This window comes from Canis lupus, chromosome 14 (assembly GCF_011100685.1).
Source record: "Canis lupus familiaris isolate Mischka breed German Shepherd chromosome 14, alternate assembly UU_Cfam_GSD_1.0, whole genome shotgun sequence".
Lineage (NCBI taxonomy): Eukaryota > Metazoa > Chordata > Mammalia > Carnivora > Canidae > Canis > Canis lupus.
Genome location: NC_049235.1, coordinates 6,765,422 through 6,779,811, shown reverse-complemented (window position 1 = coordinate 6,779,811; position 14,390 = coordinate 6,765,422). Strand labels below are relative to the sequence as shown.

The 14,390-nt window shown below is 41.2% G+C and overlaps 1 protein-coding gene across 5 annotated transcripts in view; it reads right to left on the bottom strand.

Moving 5' to 3' along the window:
• Positions 1–13,281, bottom strand: part of UBE2H (ubiquitin conjugating enzyme E2 H) — a 108,337-nt gene extending 95,056 nt beyond the window's left edge. The window contains exon 1 of one of the 5 annotated variants that reach the window (XM_038556535.1): positions 12,771–13,281. In XM_038556535.1, coding sequence (XP_038412463.1) covers positions 12,771–12,823 — 53 coding nt within the window. In that variant the 5' untranslated portion in view covers positions 12,824–13,281. Of the gene's footprint in view, positions 1–12,278; positions 12,418–12,770 lie in introns of those variants that run through there. The other 4 variants (XM_038556536.1, XM_038556534.1, XM_038556532.1 and 1 more) reach the window with 4 other exon arrangements.
• Between the last annotated feature and the right edge of the window lie 1,109 nt (positions 13,282–14,390).

Genomic DNA, 14,390 nt, shown 5'->3' with positions numbered 1-14,390 from the left:
GCAATGTCCACAATAGCCAAACTGTGGAAGGAGCCTCGGTGTCCATGGAAAGATGAATGGATAAAGAAGATGTGGTCTATGTATACATTGGAATATTACTCAGCTATTAGAAACGACAAATACCCACCATTTGCTTCAACGTGGATGGAACTGGAAGGTATTATGCTGAGTGAAGTAAATCAATCGGAGAAGGACAAACATTGTATGGTCTCATTCACTTGGGGAATATAAATAATAGTGAAAGGGAATATAAGGGAAGGGAGAAGAAATGGGTAGGAAATATCAGAAAGGGAGACAGAACATAAAGACTCCTAACTCTGTGAAACGAACTAGGGGTGATGGAAGGGGAGGAGGGCGGGGGGTGAGGGTGAATGGGTGACAGGCACTGAGAGGGGCACTTGACGGGATGAGCACCGGGTGTTATTCTGTATGTTGGTAAATTGAACACCAATAAAAAATGAATTTATTATTAAAAAAAAATAAGTCAGGAATGAAAAATAGGCTCCTTAATTCAACTTTGGCTTCTATTTTTGATATCTATAATAAAAACAAAGTTACCAGAATTTACTCTCCTAATCTGAAACAGTACAGCCAAGAATTAGTATCTCTCAAACCATTAAAGCCACAAAAGATATTGACTAGAAATAATACAATTATTAATCTCAACTCAAAGAGCCCTTATATTCAGAAAGCAACCATTGCTTTGTAATACTATTATTTGCATTCTAGATTTTCTCCAAGTAAAAAAAATGCTAAAATCTTTCTAAGTGTAATATCTACTGAAATTTAAATTTAGGGGACACCTGGGTGGCTCAGCAGTTGGGCGTCTGCCTTCGGCTCGGGCCGTGATCCCAGGGTCCTTGGATGGAGTCCCACATCGGGCTCCCTGCATGGAGCCTGCTTCTCTCTCTGCCTGTATCTCTGCCTCTCTCTGTGTCTCTCATAAATAAATAAATAAAATCTTTAAAAAACTAAATAAAATTTAACTTTAAATAATAAAGTGTCATCAGAACTTGATTAGAGCTGACAAAATACTGTAGGAATGACATTTAAGAAATAAAACAGCCAGAATTGACAGACTAAAATCCTTGTTTTATCCAATTCATTCAAATGAATAAAAGCCCCAATTTAAAAGCATACAAATCATACACTAATTTCTGATTCTATAAAAAACAGAATTTCTAATTCTATTACCCTTTAAGCAAATGGAAAGATAAGACATGTATCTGTGTCAATTAAGATAATCCAGTTCAAAAGCTTGTGCACATAACCAGGTCACCTCCCAAAAATGGACATACGCACAAGTTAACATGGTATTTCATTAGTCATTCTTTGAATTATAAAATGCAAATGGGCAAGAACTTAATCCTGGGAATAAGTTCCCACGGGGGTGGGGGACTGCTCCCATTTACCCTGCCAGAGAGCACAGAAGAATGCTGGGCGATAAAGATCTCTAGACTTCCTACCTTGAGGACTTATTAAAAGAAAATAGAGTCAACAGTTTCTGAATCTCAGAAACACTGACCAGATTATATAAACTAGCTTAGAAACACCAACTTCTTCAGAGGCAAGGAGAGATCAGGACCTTCAAAAGTATAAGAACACAAAATTCAGGTGCCAAGTTCCATTGTGTATGACTTCACTAAACAGAGTTAAAGCAAATCTAAGGCATAGCCTATTTTTACATTCAGAGGACACAGCAAAGTTGTAAACTACAATGTATTTTTAGCTTAAGTTCTAGTTTGATAAATAATTGCCGAATTGCACAAAATGAACTAGGTCAAGTATACTCTGATTTCCAAACTCCTAGAAAAAAGGACCTGGCTTCACTACTACTTCTGGTTAAGCTTGTGTAAGATAACTAAAGGATCTAGAAATAGCTTTTCTTCAAAGGTTTATTTCTGTACTTTCCTGTAAGTGTGTTTAACTTTTGTTCAAAAAAAAAAAAAACCTTTTGTTCAATTTTTAGAAATTAGTCAAAGTGTAAATGAGAAACACCAACAGAAAAACAGACATACAAATGGAAATATATGGAATAAAATTATAGTCTTGATGAGCTACCAATAGTCTTCTTGATATATCATGGTTTATAAGCTATAAAACTTTTATTTTTTTTTTAATTTTTATTTATTTATTTATGATAGTCACATACAGAGAGAGAGAGAGAGAGGCAGAGACACAGGCAGAGGGAGAAGCAGGCTCCATGCACCAGGAGCCCGACGTGGGATTCGATCCCGGGTCTCCAGGATCGTGCCCTGGGCCAAAGGCAGGCGCCAAACCGCTGCGCCGCCCAGGGATCCCTATAAGCTATAAAACTTTTAGCCAAATCTCAAAGGAAATGCCACACTAATTACTCAAGGATAGAAAGAATCTGGTACCTAACTATCCTAATTCAAGAGCCTATAGAAAGACAAGACAGAAGCAAATAAGTGTTCTCAAATATATAAATGGTTCAATACAGGTATACTCAAATATATGTCATTTGATCATCAAAGACAGCATTCAAGACCTGCCTTTATTAACTGCCAGGAGAAATGCGCAGCAACCCAGACAATCAGACTAAAGAACACACTCAGAGGTCTATTTCCTCTCTTTCTTCCACCCATAAAACAAATCTGACTTAAAAGTATTTTGTTTTTGTTTTTGTTTCTAATCTCTAAGGATACAAATGAATAGAGGGGCAAGAAACAGTTTTTTTTCCCTTTACTCATTGTGAAGATGGTAGCTGTAGTGAACTGAATGAATTGATAAAATTAACAGAAGTTAATAATGTCAACTGCTGCTGCCAAGATCGGTGATTTCTGTTATCAAACGTATCATGTTCTACATTTTAATGTACTTTGAATATGTGAATGTGAATATAATGTGTAATAAGGCCCCCAAATCTCCAAGATCTACATCATGGAATGATTTCATTATAAAAGCCTTAGTTTAAATTAGTGGCCTGACCAGATATTAATTCACAGCTGTGGGACCATATATAAAGGCCATATAAAAGTGACTGTTAATGATAAAAAAGTAAATCTTTTCTTTCCTTTGGAGTGAAACAAAAAGGGTTATGTAGTTTCAGGCTGTGCTGCCAAGCAGACTTACTAATTTATACACAGATTTACATAAATAGAGACCCCTGGGTGGCGCAGCGGTTTGGTGCCTGCCTTTGGCCCAGGGTGCGATTCTGGAGACCCAGGATCGAGTCCCACATCGGGCTCCCGGTGCATGGAGCCTACTTTTCCCTCTGCCTATGTCTCTGCCTCTCTCTCTCTCTCTCTCTCTGTGACTATCATAAATAAATAAAAATTTTAAAAAAATTTTAAAAAAAGATTTACATAAATAGACTAGCAAAAGGGTACTAAACATTCAGTAGTCTGTAAGGTCATAAAACAATATAACCAACTATATTATTATACCTAGTGATCTCTTACCAACACAATTCTAACTGAATCAGCTTTTTTTTTTTTAATTTTTATTTATTTATGATAGTCACACAGAGAGAGAGAGAGGCAGAGACACAGCAGAGGGAGAAGCAGGCTCCATGCACCGGGAGCCCGACGTGGGATTCGATCCCGGGTCTCCAGGATCGCGCCCTGGGCCAAAGGCAGGCGCCAAACTGCTGTGCCACCCAGGGATCCCCTGAATCAGCTTTCTACAGGTAACCACAATGGAAAAGTTTACCCAAAATTTTTTTTAACCCAAATTTTTATTTTAAATTAATCAACCTTCCTGAAACTATGCAACATAAAGTCATCTGATTGAAAAACAATATTCAGATAACCAAAGTTATACTGGCACCATTTGGACAAAACAAATTTATTTTCACTAAGCTGGGTAGTAACCCAATTGCTTCTGAGGTAACACGAACCAGGTACACTCTGGATCTATTTATATTACCTCAACTAAGATTTTATAATCCAAGAAACCTTGAAAAGTGTACATGATATATTAAAAAAAACATGATACGTGGAAAAAGAAGTATTTTGCCTAATGCTAAAAAGAAAACTGTAATTTACAACATTAATAACAATTTCAGGGATCCCTGGGTGGCGCAGCGGTTTGGCGCCTGCCTTTGGCCCAGGGCGTGATCCTGGAGACCCGGGATCGAATCCCACATCGGGCTCCCAGTGCATGGAGCCTGCTTCTCCCTCTGACTGTGTCTCTGCCTATCTCTCTCTCTGTGACTATCATAAGTAAATAAATAAAAATTAAAAAAAAAAAAAAAAACAATTTCACATGTAGAGAATCTCTCTTACTTTTATACATAATGCCTCCCTAAAAGTTAGAAACCAAGAAGTTGAACTAAAGATGTAAGATTCCATTCCCAATCAACTAAGCAATATTCTAAGTCCTAAATATGGTCCCTCCAAGTGCTACAGCCCAGGTACCTGTTCTGTGCCTAGCGACAGCCATGTCTGTCTTCCAGAAGATGACAAAGTCCAGCCAAGCCTCTCCCCTTCACAGGAGATGGGGACTCCTACTCCTCCCTGACTTCTCTGCAGGGCCAGGCCGAAAGATCAACAGCACCTGTACAAACCTCCTACTTTACACCCTAGATGGGCTAAAAAGCAGGAGAAGGCAAAAAAGACCCCTCATCCGCATATAGCTGCCCTGTAAGGCTTTCCACCACCTGGCTCTTAAAGGATTTGAGTTCTGCCAGGCAGAGCAGACTGCACAAGCACCAGCCTGCAAAAAACCAGACACCCTTTGCAAGCATCTGGTGAGGTATAAAGAAGAAAATACAATAGTACCTAAGCATAAAAACATAACAGTTCTGCTAAGACACCATGCCTCCCACCCTACCAGAAAATCACTAATGTAACAACAGTCTCTCAAAAAGTACACACTGATTTTTCTGTGTGTTCAAAAGGTTTCTATATTGCACTACTGGCAATGTGAAAGTAACACACTCTAATAAACCTGCTCAGAGCACCGTCCCTGTGTCTGAGGACTGAATCAAGTCTCTCCACCAAATAAAGTGTCATCAACTGCAACCTCCAACAGGTAGAAAGGCAGTTATCTTTTTTCGTTAGCCAACTTAAAAGTTTCAGCTGCCAGTAATACTAATTGTCAAAGCAATATGCATGTAAACATCTACATATAAATTCAAATGACTGTCGTTTATAAGAATGTAATAATAGAAAAAAAATGTAATAATAGCTACTGCAAAGCAATATCTATTTTTTTTCTTTATGTCAATGTCTATCAACCTATCAAATAACTTACATCAAATGCCAAAAAGTTAAAAGGCAAAAACAAAACAAAAAATCCTATTTTGTTAAAAATTAACTTTAAAAAAACATTCCAGGAAAACATATTAAGGAAATATATAATCTGTTTCCGGTTCTGCCACTAAGTTGCCATTTTGGTTCTTGAATTTAGTCCATATGAAAACTGAAGATACTATTCAGACCTCAACAGAAGTCCTACACCTCAGTATTTTTATTTTTATTTTTTTTAAAGATTTATTTATTTATTTATGATAGAGAGAGGCAGAGACACAGGAGGAGGGAGAAGCAGGCCCCATGCCGGGAGCCCGACATGGGACTCGATCCCGGGACTCCAGGATCGCACCCTGGGCCAAAGCAGGCGCTAAACCGCTGAGCCACCCAGGGATCCCGACCTCAGTATTTTTAAACTGCTATATATGTAATTGGAGGTGCTAAATAAAACTAATATAAAAAAAAAATTCTCATCAATACTTTACAAAAAGAAAGGGTACATTCAATAAAAAAGTGTGTTTATCTTTTCAGAAAAGTATAGTCTTCCAAACAAATGCAAAAATAAGTTATTTGTGACCATAGTTCCTGAAGTACCAGGTCAAAGGGCTGGCCACAAAACAAAAATATTCCACATGAAAATTCAATTCACTAATTCTGAATGGAGGAGAGGGAAAAACAGTTACAAAACTAGCTTCGACAGTCAGAATCACATTATTGAATGGGATTCCTTTAAAATACAAAACAGAAGCCACAGTTTAATGTCACAATTTAACTGTGTGAAATAGTCAAATTAAATTCAAGCTACCTGTTAAAAAGCAAAGTTTATACCTACCCCATGATTCAACTATTCCATTCCTATATATTTACCCAAGAGAAAAAATATCCATAGCAGCTTTGTGATAGTTCCAAACGAGAAATAACCCAAACACTCATAAAGAGGTAAATGTATAAACAATTTGTGGTATAGCTATACAATGACATACTACTCAGCAGTAAAAAGAACATGGTGATCTCAAAACATGATAAAAGAATTCATATAAAAGTACATACTATATGGTTATATAAAACTCCAAAAAATGCAAAATAATCTATAGTGACAGAAATTAGATCAATGGTTGACTGTGTTAATATTTCTTGGGTGGTATTTTGTCAAAACTTATCTAATTTATCACTTTAAATATAGTAATGCCAATTATATGTCAATAAAAAACAAAAGGAAAAAAAATTTCAGATACCAAAACTAATTCTATAGCTCTTGCCAGTCAGATCTAATCACAAATGTAATATATTTAATCTACCAACTCACAGTAGGCACTTTGAGAAGTACAAAAGTGTCCTTAAGGATCACCATTCTCTCTCTCTCTCTCAAACACACAAAGTTTAAAACAAAGAGATCAGAACTCATTTGTCATCACTATGACAGGTTGATTGCTTCACTGCTGAAATTGCACCAACTAAAACCCAACAGAACAAAATGAGAGCACACTGAGCGTGGGGCCTCAAGATTTTTAATTAAATATTTTAATTCAAATGGTTACTTTCTTTGATCTAGAAGAAAATAGAAAAAATAATTTTAATGCAAATGGTTTTCTTTGATCTAATAGAAAACAGAAATAATCCAAAAATACAAGAAAAGCCTTATGCACAAGATGTTAATTTCAATCTTATCACAGAAAAATGGCAAAGAATTAAATCAATGGCACAGGACTGGAATGGCATATTACATGACCTCTTCATTATGTTTCATACTTTTAATCATGGGGGAAAAGAAGCCACAAGAAGTAGTAAGCAAAAATAAGGCACATACAGTAGTATAATCAACAGGTTGAAAATAATATATGGGGAGAGGGGAGCAGAGATGACTGGTAAGAAAAAAATAGTATAGGGTCAATATTTGAGGATAACGGTTCTTAAAGTGTAATCCTTGAACCAACAGCATCAATATCATCTGGGAACTTGTTAGAAATGCAAGTTCTCTAGACCCACTGAATCAGACAACTCCAGGGCTGGAACCCCCCCGCAACTGGTTAATTTAACAAACCCTCCAGGTAATTAAGATCACACTCAAGTTTGGGAACCACTGTTTAAAGGACAGAATTATGGGTGACTGTTTTCTTTCCCTTTTTGTAACCTATACTTCCCTCAATATCTTACTACTTGCATAATCCAATTAAGTTTTTTCATTAAAGTATTTTAATGTATACTGTGGATCAGTAGTAGTAGTAAAGAAGCTATTATACCATAAGCACCTTTACAAGCCTGAATTGCATGCCAAAAGATGCAATGACTCTTAGAATCATCAGATCTGTTAAGAGTGACAAGATACTGGGATCCCTGGGTGGCGCAGCAGTTTAGCGCCTGCCTTTGGCCCAGGGCGCGATCCTGGAGACCCAGGATCGAATCCCACGTCAGGCTCCCGGTGCATGGAGCCTGCTTCTCCCTCTGCCTGTGTCTCAGCCTCTCTCTCTCTGTGTGACTATCATAAAAAAAAAAAAAAAAAAAAAATTAAGAGTGACAAGATACTAAATTTCATATATATCTGTGTGTATATACACACACACATATATCCATGTGTTCACACACATATTAAACACAGGTCAAGGTGCTAGGGAAATTGTACAGCACTGGGAAACTAACAAATCCAGGTTCTTTTTAACACATGCACACAAACAGGGTTAAGGGACTTTTATGGCTCACATTTGCAAAAGATTTTTTTCCTCCTAAAAGAGGAATTTTTAGGTTTGTGTGTAATTTACTAGAACTGCACTGCAGGACTCCGATGTTCTGAAGCTGTGAATGCTTACTCATGTAGGTTCCTGCTTAACAAAAATAAGTACCAGTGTGTTATATTTGTCACCAAAATCTAGGCAGAGAAGACAAATTCAGAACACTGGAAGTTGCCAAAGCTTCAACTTCTAGCTTGAAGACCATTAAACTGTTCCACCTTCCACCTCTTCATCTCACAAAAACAGAGGCCACAGGAAATAAAGGCAAAACAGAGGTTCTCTCAACTGATACTGGAGCTAGTTAAAAGATTACAGAATTGCCTACACTTTGAGCACAAATTAAAGAGTAACAAAGACTACGGATTTAGGGATAGAATAACTACTGATTAACAACAAAATACCAAAGTGATGTGAAAGACAAACAGCTAAGCATTTTAATGTTTTTGTTTCCATTTTTAACATCTTTAAAATACCAGAAATACATATCCTTATACATCCCACAGCATAAATTCATTTTAACCTTTCTACTCCTTGAAAAGTCAATTCTAAAAGTAAATACAAGTTATTCAAAATGCTGATACATAAAGTGTTGACCTACTATAAACAGCTTCTACTTTGATTTTTTTTTTTAATTGTTTAACCGGTTACATAAGCATCATGACCACCCACACTGAATTTTTCCCTACTAAACCCCCAGCACCTAGCACCAAGCCTGGCATAAAGAGGGTGCTCAAATGTTTAGGGGGATGAACTTGTTATCGAAAGCTTCTGCAACTCTAAAGCAGACACCCCGATTCTGTAGGATTTCACTAATGCTGTTAATGACTTTAGTAAAAGTCACTGCCCCTTTCTAGCATTCTTCAAGCTTTTGCAGGGAAAACTGACATTTCTACCATACTTTTGAATCCCTGCGTGAGTCACATAAGTACATTTAAAGTGGCAGCATATCCTATTTTAAGTTACAGCAACTCCCTTTGAAAAAGGGAATCTTTGAAAACTTAGTATTATAAAGTAAGTTCCAAAATCTCACCAATAACAAATACAGTGTATGCCAAGTCTCCATTATTATCAGGTTCATTTTTCTGATTTAACTTTGAATATTTATTTCTTGTAGCCTAAAAGATCATGTTTTGGTCTTTTTACCCCTTGATAATACACTTGATCCTGTAACACTACTCACAAGGCCTCCCCAGCCCCTACTTCTTTTGTATATAAACACACTCTGGTCACACACTCCATCAGCTGTTTGGTAGCTCCACCCCTCCTCCTTTTCCGGGTAGTAACAGAGCAGCCAATGAGCTGTAAGGAGCTGTGCCTGAGGCCTTTTGCCTGCATACGCTTTTCCAAAACAAGCAGCTCCAGCCTTCAGCAGGGGCCACTGGTTCACAGATAAAAGGATCACCAGGCTGTGCAACAGGGTGAGACGAGTAACCCCCACCAACTAGGAAACCCGTGTAATCTGAGCTGTTTGTTCCTCCACCAGGGAGAACTTAAACCGATATTCCTTTAGGGCAAATCACGCTTTAAGGTCACCAGAGTCCCAGTTCTCAGACAATCTAAATAATCAGAGATGGAAACCTCAACGCTTGCCAGCCTGGGAACAGCACAGTATATGACCAATCTACCTGACTTTGCAAACAAATGGCCACACTATCCACGACCATTCCACAGGATTTGGGCTGTTAAGTTTTTTGACTAGGACACATTCTTACAGGGCCCAAAAGTCAGTACATCAGTCTCTAGGCTCCTGGAGAGGTTTGCACAACCCTCAGCAAAGGATCAGAACAGAAACAATGAATGAGTCAGAGTTTCAGAACATAATCGCCCAGCAGATTATTAAGTGCATCGGTGCAAAACACTCACTCCCTGCATAACTTGAGAGTCAGCTCTCCTCCTACCAACCCGTCACAAAAGAAATATCACCGACTCCAAACAACAACCAGAGACAGTGTCTCTGAAAGAACCTAGAGAGCTGGTGGAAAGCAGTGGCCAATTAGTTACACATCCCCTTCTCTCCCTACCCCCACACTGCTACTTTCCTACTATATAGGTTCCCTGCCAAGCTATAAATCGTGGTGGCATAATTACACTCAGGAGACATCCAAAAATGGGCTGAAACAGGAGATTGCAATGAAACCAGCTATCGGCCTCCAAACCAAAGAAATCATCAAGGGGCACTGAGGGGGCAAAAAGCAAGTACATTCCTTCAGACCATCTCTACTTCCTCTCTACCATCTTTCATTTTCAACCCCCGGCCCTTTCACACAATTGTACTAATTTTAATGGGCTGGAAAAATTTTCCTTAAATCTTTTGCTAAGTATACCCTGCTCAAAAATTATTGGCTCCATTTGGGCCTACTAACATTAATTCAGCAGAGAAAAGAGGCCACAAAATCTCTCATCCCCAGAACACACATGCACACACAAAAGGAAATGCAAAAATTTTAACTTCCAAACTATGCTAGACCAGAAAATAACAAATACGAAACAAAGATAACCTCTGGCTTTTAAGTCCCGAGTCTGTTGTCCTCCTATCTCAGAGATCTATGATTTTAAAGCGCCTCTGCTTTCTTTTGTCAGAAAGGAGGAAGGTGGGGAAAGAACAGAAGGCCAATGCATCTTTGCCTTTCTTCATCTTCTACTAAAAATAAGCTATGAAATAAGCCACTTAGGGGAAGAAAAAAGAGAAAGACACCCTGCTGTTCTTTGTCTGTTTTCCTCTCCCTCTCAACCCCCCACACTCCGACTCCTAAATGCGGTAATCATTCTAGATGCCACAACTACTAAATGAACAAAAGGCACTGTATGGAAAAGGCATCAGGTCAAGTTAGGCCTCACCCTTTATCCTCAATCTTCTAAAAATATAGATGTATATAATTTGAGACTCTGACATTGATCAGAAACAGCTGGAATTCTCTCTCCACCTCCATCCCAATTAAACATTAGGTAGAAATTTGCATTAGGTGTGACAGTAACTCTCAATTCAGGATAAAAATAACTCAGATTCTGCCACCATGTCATTTCCTAGTTTCTAAACAAAAATAAAACCCAAAACTGCTTTGTGTAAAATGCACACACAGCCACAGTTACAAGTTTTCCTGCAACCATATGAAAAGCCAGCGTTACTGGGATCATTCACACATTTACAAAACTCAATCACAGTCACAAACAGCTCATAAAGAGTCAATTTCACTTGTGCCTAGACACATATTTGGAACACATATTATTTGCTCCTCTCTGTAATCTCCTCTCCCATCTCCCCAAAATTGTAAACTTCAAACCCTAAAACTTAGAAGTCTATCTAATGTTCCTAATTTCTAGCTAAGTTTTCCTGAGTGAAGAGAAAAACACCTTATTCCTGAAAAGATGAAAAAAAAATTTTTTTCTTGCCCAGGCAACTTCCCTCCCATCCCCCACTTCCAATCCAAATACAAAAACTACTTTTTTAAAACTTCAGAGAATTCCATAACTGAGTTGACAATAATCATCAATCTCTGAAAAGAGGGAAAACGTCCAATCAAAGACAGTAAGAAAAGTAAGAAAGAAGGAATTCACCTGAAGAATCTAGCCAAACAACTTGAGTTATATAAACAAAACCCTGCAACGGGGGAAATGGTGGGGGGATGGGGGTGAGGGAGAAAGAGAAGCAGGAGACAGGACTTTTTAACTGCGTTTCACACACCACCACTCCCCATCCCCGGTTCCCCTTCTCCCCAGGGATTAGTTGTTCAGAACACTGGGCTCATTTCCTCTCTCTCTCTCCCCTCACCCCCCCCCCCAACCCTCTAAATTACCCCTCAAAAATTGTCTCGATTTGTCACAGGAACCCTCGCGAATTTCTCTAGCTGGTCATGAAATAATCAGTCTGGACTCCAACCAAAACCACTGCCTGAAGGGCCCTTATCAGTTACAGCTTTCCCACTGCTACCTCCAGAGTACATAAAGTTGGGGGGAGGGAGGAAAATAAAGGGTGTCACTTGGTAAAATCAGGGCAGTTATTCCACAAGAACCTTACCCTCATAGAGGGAGTTTGCTCGAGTGGCTAATACAGGGGCTATTTTGTCAAGGAGATCCTCTTTCTCACCCTCCCCCAGCTGTCATAACCACAATATGGAGGGTGGCTTGCTGGAGGGCCTGGGGGTCCTCATCACATCCAACTATGGGTGGGACAGGCTTTGTCAGTGAAAAGAAAAACGGTGAGGTTCTTCGAGGGACCAGAAAGCTTAACCGGGGTCCCTGATTTAAAACACTCAGCTCTTTATTACAACAGGGGGCACTGAGCAGACTACTCTTCCTAATATAGAAAGGAATTAGGGATAAAGGAGGTCACTTGAGTTACCCCAGTTCAAGAAGCATAGGAGGGAACAGAGGCATCTCAAGAAAGGAAGAAAGGCTTCACTCTCGGGGATTTCTATCACGAGTCCCTAAATCCAGAGCGAGCAAACAGGAGAGACCCCGAGGTGGGCACGGTGGTCAAGAGAGGTGGATGGTCCTGCAAAAAAAAAAAAAAAAAAAAAAAAAAGGCCGTCTCGGGAACCCAAATGTCGTGGAGGAAAGTCACGGGCAAGGGGGGTGCAGAAGAGCGAGGAACAACGCACATTTCGGGGTGCTGCAGATAAAGGGGGAGCTGAAAAGGCTCCTGGCTCCTGGCTCCTGGGAGGTGCCAAGGAGCCGCCGTAGGCACGGGGGTGGGGGGGAGGGAGGAGAGGAAGGGAGCCTCGGACAGTGGCCTGGAGTGCCCCAAGGCCCCTGCCTGGGTTTCAGGGGGTGCCCGGGGCATCCCCACACCGCCCCCCCTTGACAGCCCGAATCCCCCCTCCACGAAGGATACAGCTTGACCACGTCCGTGTCCATCCGCCTCTTGCCCGGACTGGGGGATGACATGGTGTCGCCGCTGCCTCCCCGTCGCCTGCGCCGCCGCCGCCTCTCTCCTTTCCTCGGCCCGTCTATCACGGGCCCCGGGCCCCGGCTCCTCGGTGGAGGTGGCAACACCCCCGCGGTCCTGTCGGGTCCCGTCAGCCGCCGCCGCCGCCGCCGCCGCCCCCCGCACGGGGGAACACCGGGCACTGTCCGGCCGGGTGGGGGTGGGGACCCCGCGGCGCCCGGCTCGGGCTGCCCCTCTCCGGCTGTGGGTTCCTCCGCGGCCCGGCCCCGGCGCTACTCTGCGCCGCGCGTCGCTCCCTGCTGCCTGCTCTAGCTCGCTCGCCTGCTCGCCTGCTCGCCCGCTCACCCTCTCGCCGGCTCCCTAGCAGCCTCCACGACAAGCGGACGACTCCTGCTCAGTCGGCCTCTCTACCCCAGCCTCGCTCTGGGCGCCGTGACGTCACCTCTGTGACGTCATCGGCGGGGCGGGCCCGGCTGGCGAAAGGGGTGGGGCGCCGCCGCCGCGGCGTGGACTCTCCCGGGTGGTTCTGGGAGATGTAGTTCTTCTTTCTCTTGCCCTCCCAGCCCAGTGCCCCCTCCCCCAACTCCCCCCACCCCCACATTTAATCGCTCAACTGCCAGTGTCGTTATCATCATCATAAATGATAATAGTAAAGAATGGCAATATTATTACATTTGTGTGTTTTAGGGTAGTGAACCTCCTTCTCATATACACTGTTAGAAAGGCTGTTTATTTGATTTGAGGTGGCAATTACTAGGATAGGCACCAAAATCTGGAAATTCCCACACTAGCAGGTCCCCTGCACCCTGCTCCCTCCTTGGATGGAAGGAATCTGTTTGCAGCGATTGTAGACTACAGCGAGGCTTCCTCAGAACTTGCAAACCAGGGTTCATTACCCTCCTTGTAGAGAGGGCCACAATTTCAAGGATTAACCTTGAGGCAGCTAGTTGGCAAGACCGGAAATAATTTGGTACTAGCATCCTTACCCCACAGAGTATGAGGTAATTTCACAAAGTGAATGACTGGTAGACGCAGAAACACCCCAAGTATGCTGTAGTTCGAAGGACAAAGATTGTTCTGCCTTCCACACTCCTGTACCAACCCTGTATATTCCATCATTCGTTCATAAATAGTTATTGAGCACCTACTGTGTGTGAATCACTCCACTGGGCATGAGGATATCATGGTGAACTAAGAAAGACTTTAAATTTACACAGCCTTCCCAATATGGTCTGCAGATCTAGAGCATCAGCCTCACCTGGGAACTTGTTAGAAATGCAGGCTAGAGCTTCACCTCAGACCTACTGCATTAGAATTTGCAGTTTAACAAGGTCCCCAGGTGGTTCCTATGTGCAGTGAAGTTTGAGAGTCACTGCTCTACAAAGCACTCCATAAGAAGTGGTATGGGACCCACCAGTCAACAAGGCAAAAGGGGCAGAAAAGAGTGATCTAGGCATCTCCTGAGGTTTATATCACATTTTTTGCTGCCATTGACTCTATTTTCAAAATTTTTATCTATTCTCTTGTTCCTATGAGTATACTTGTACTTTGTCAGACCACGTGCTG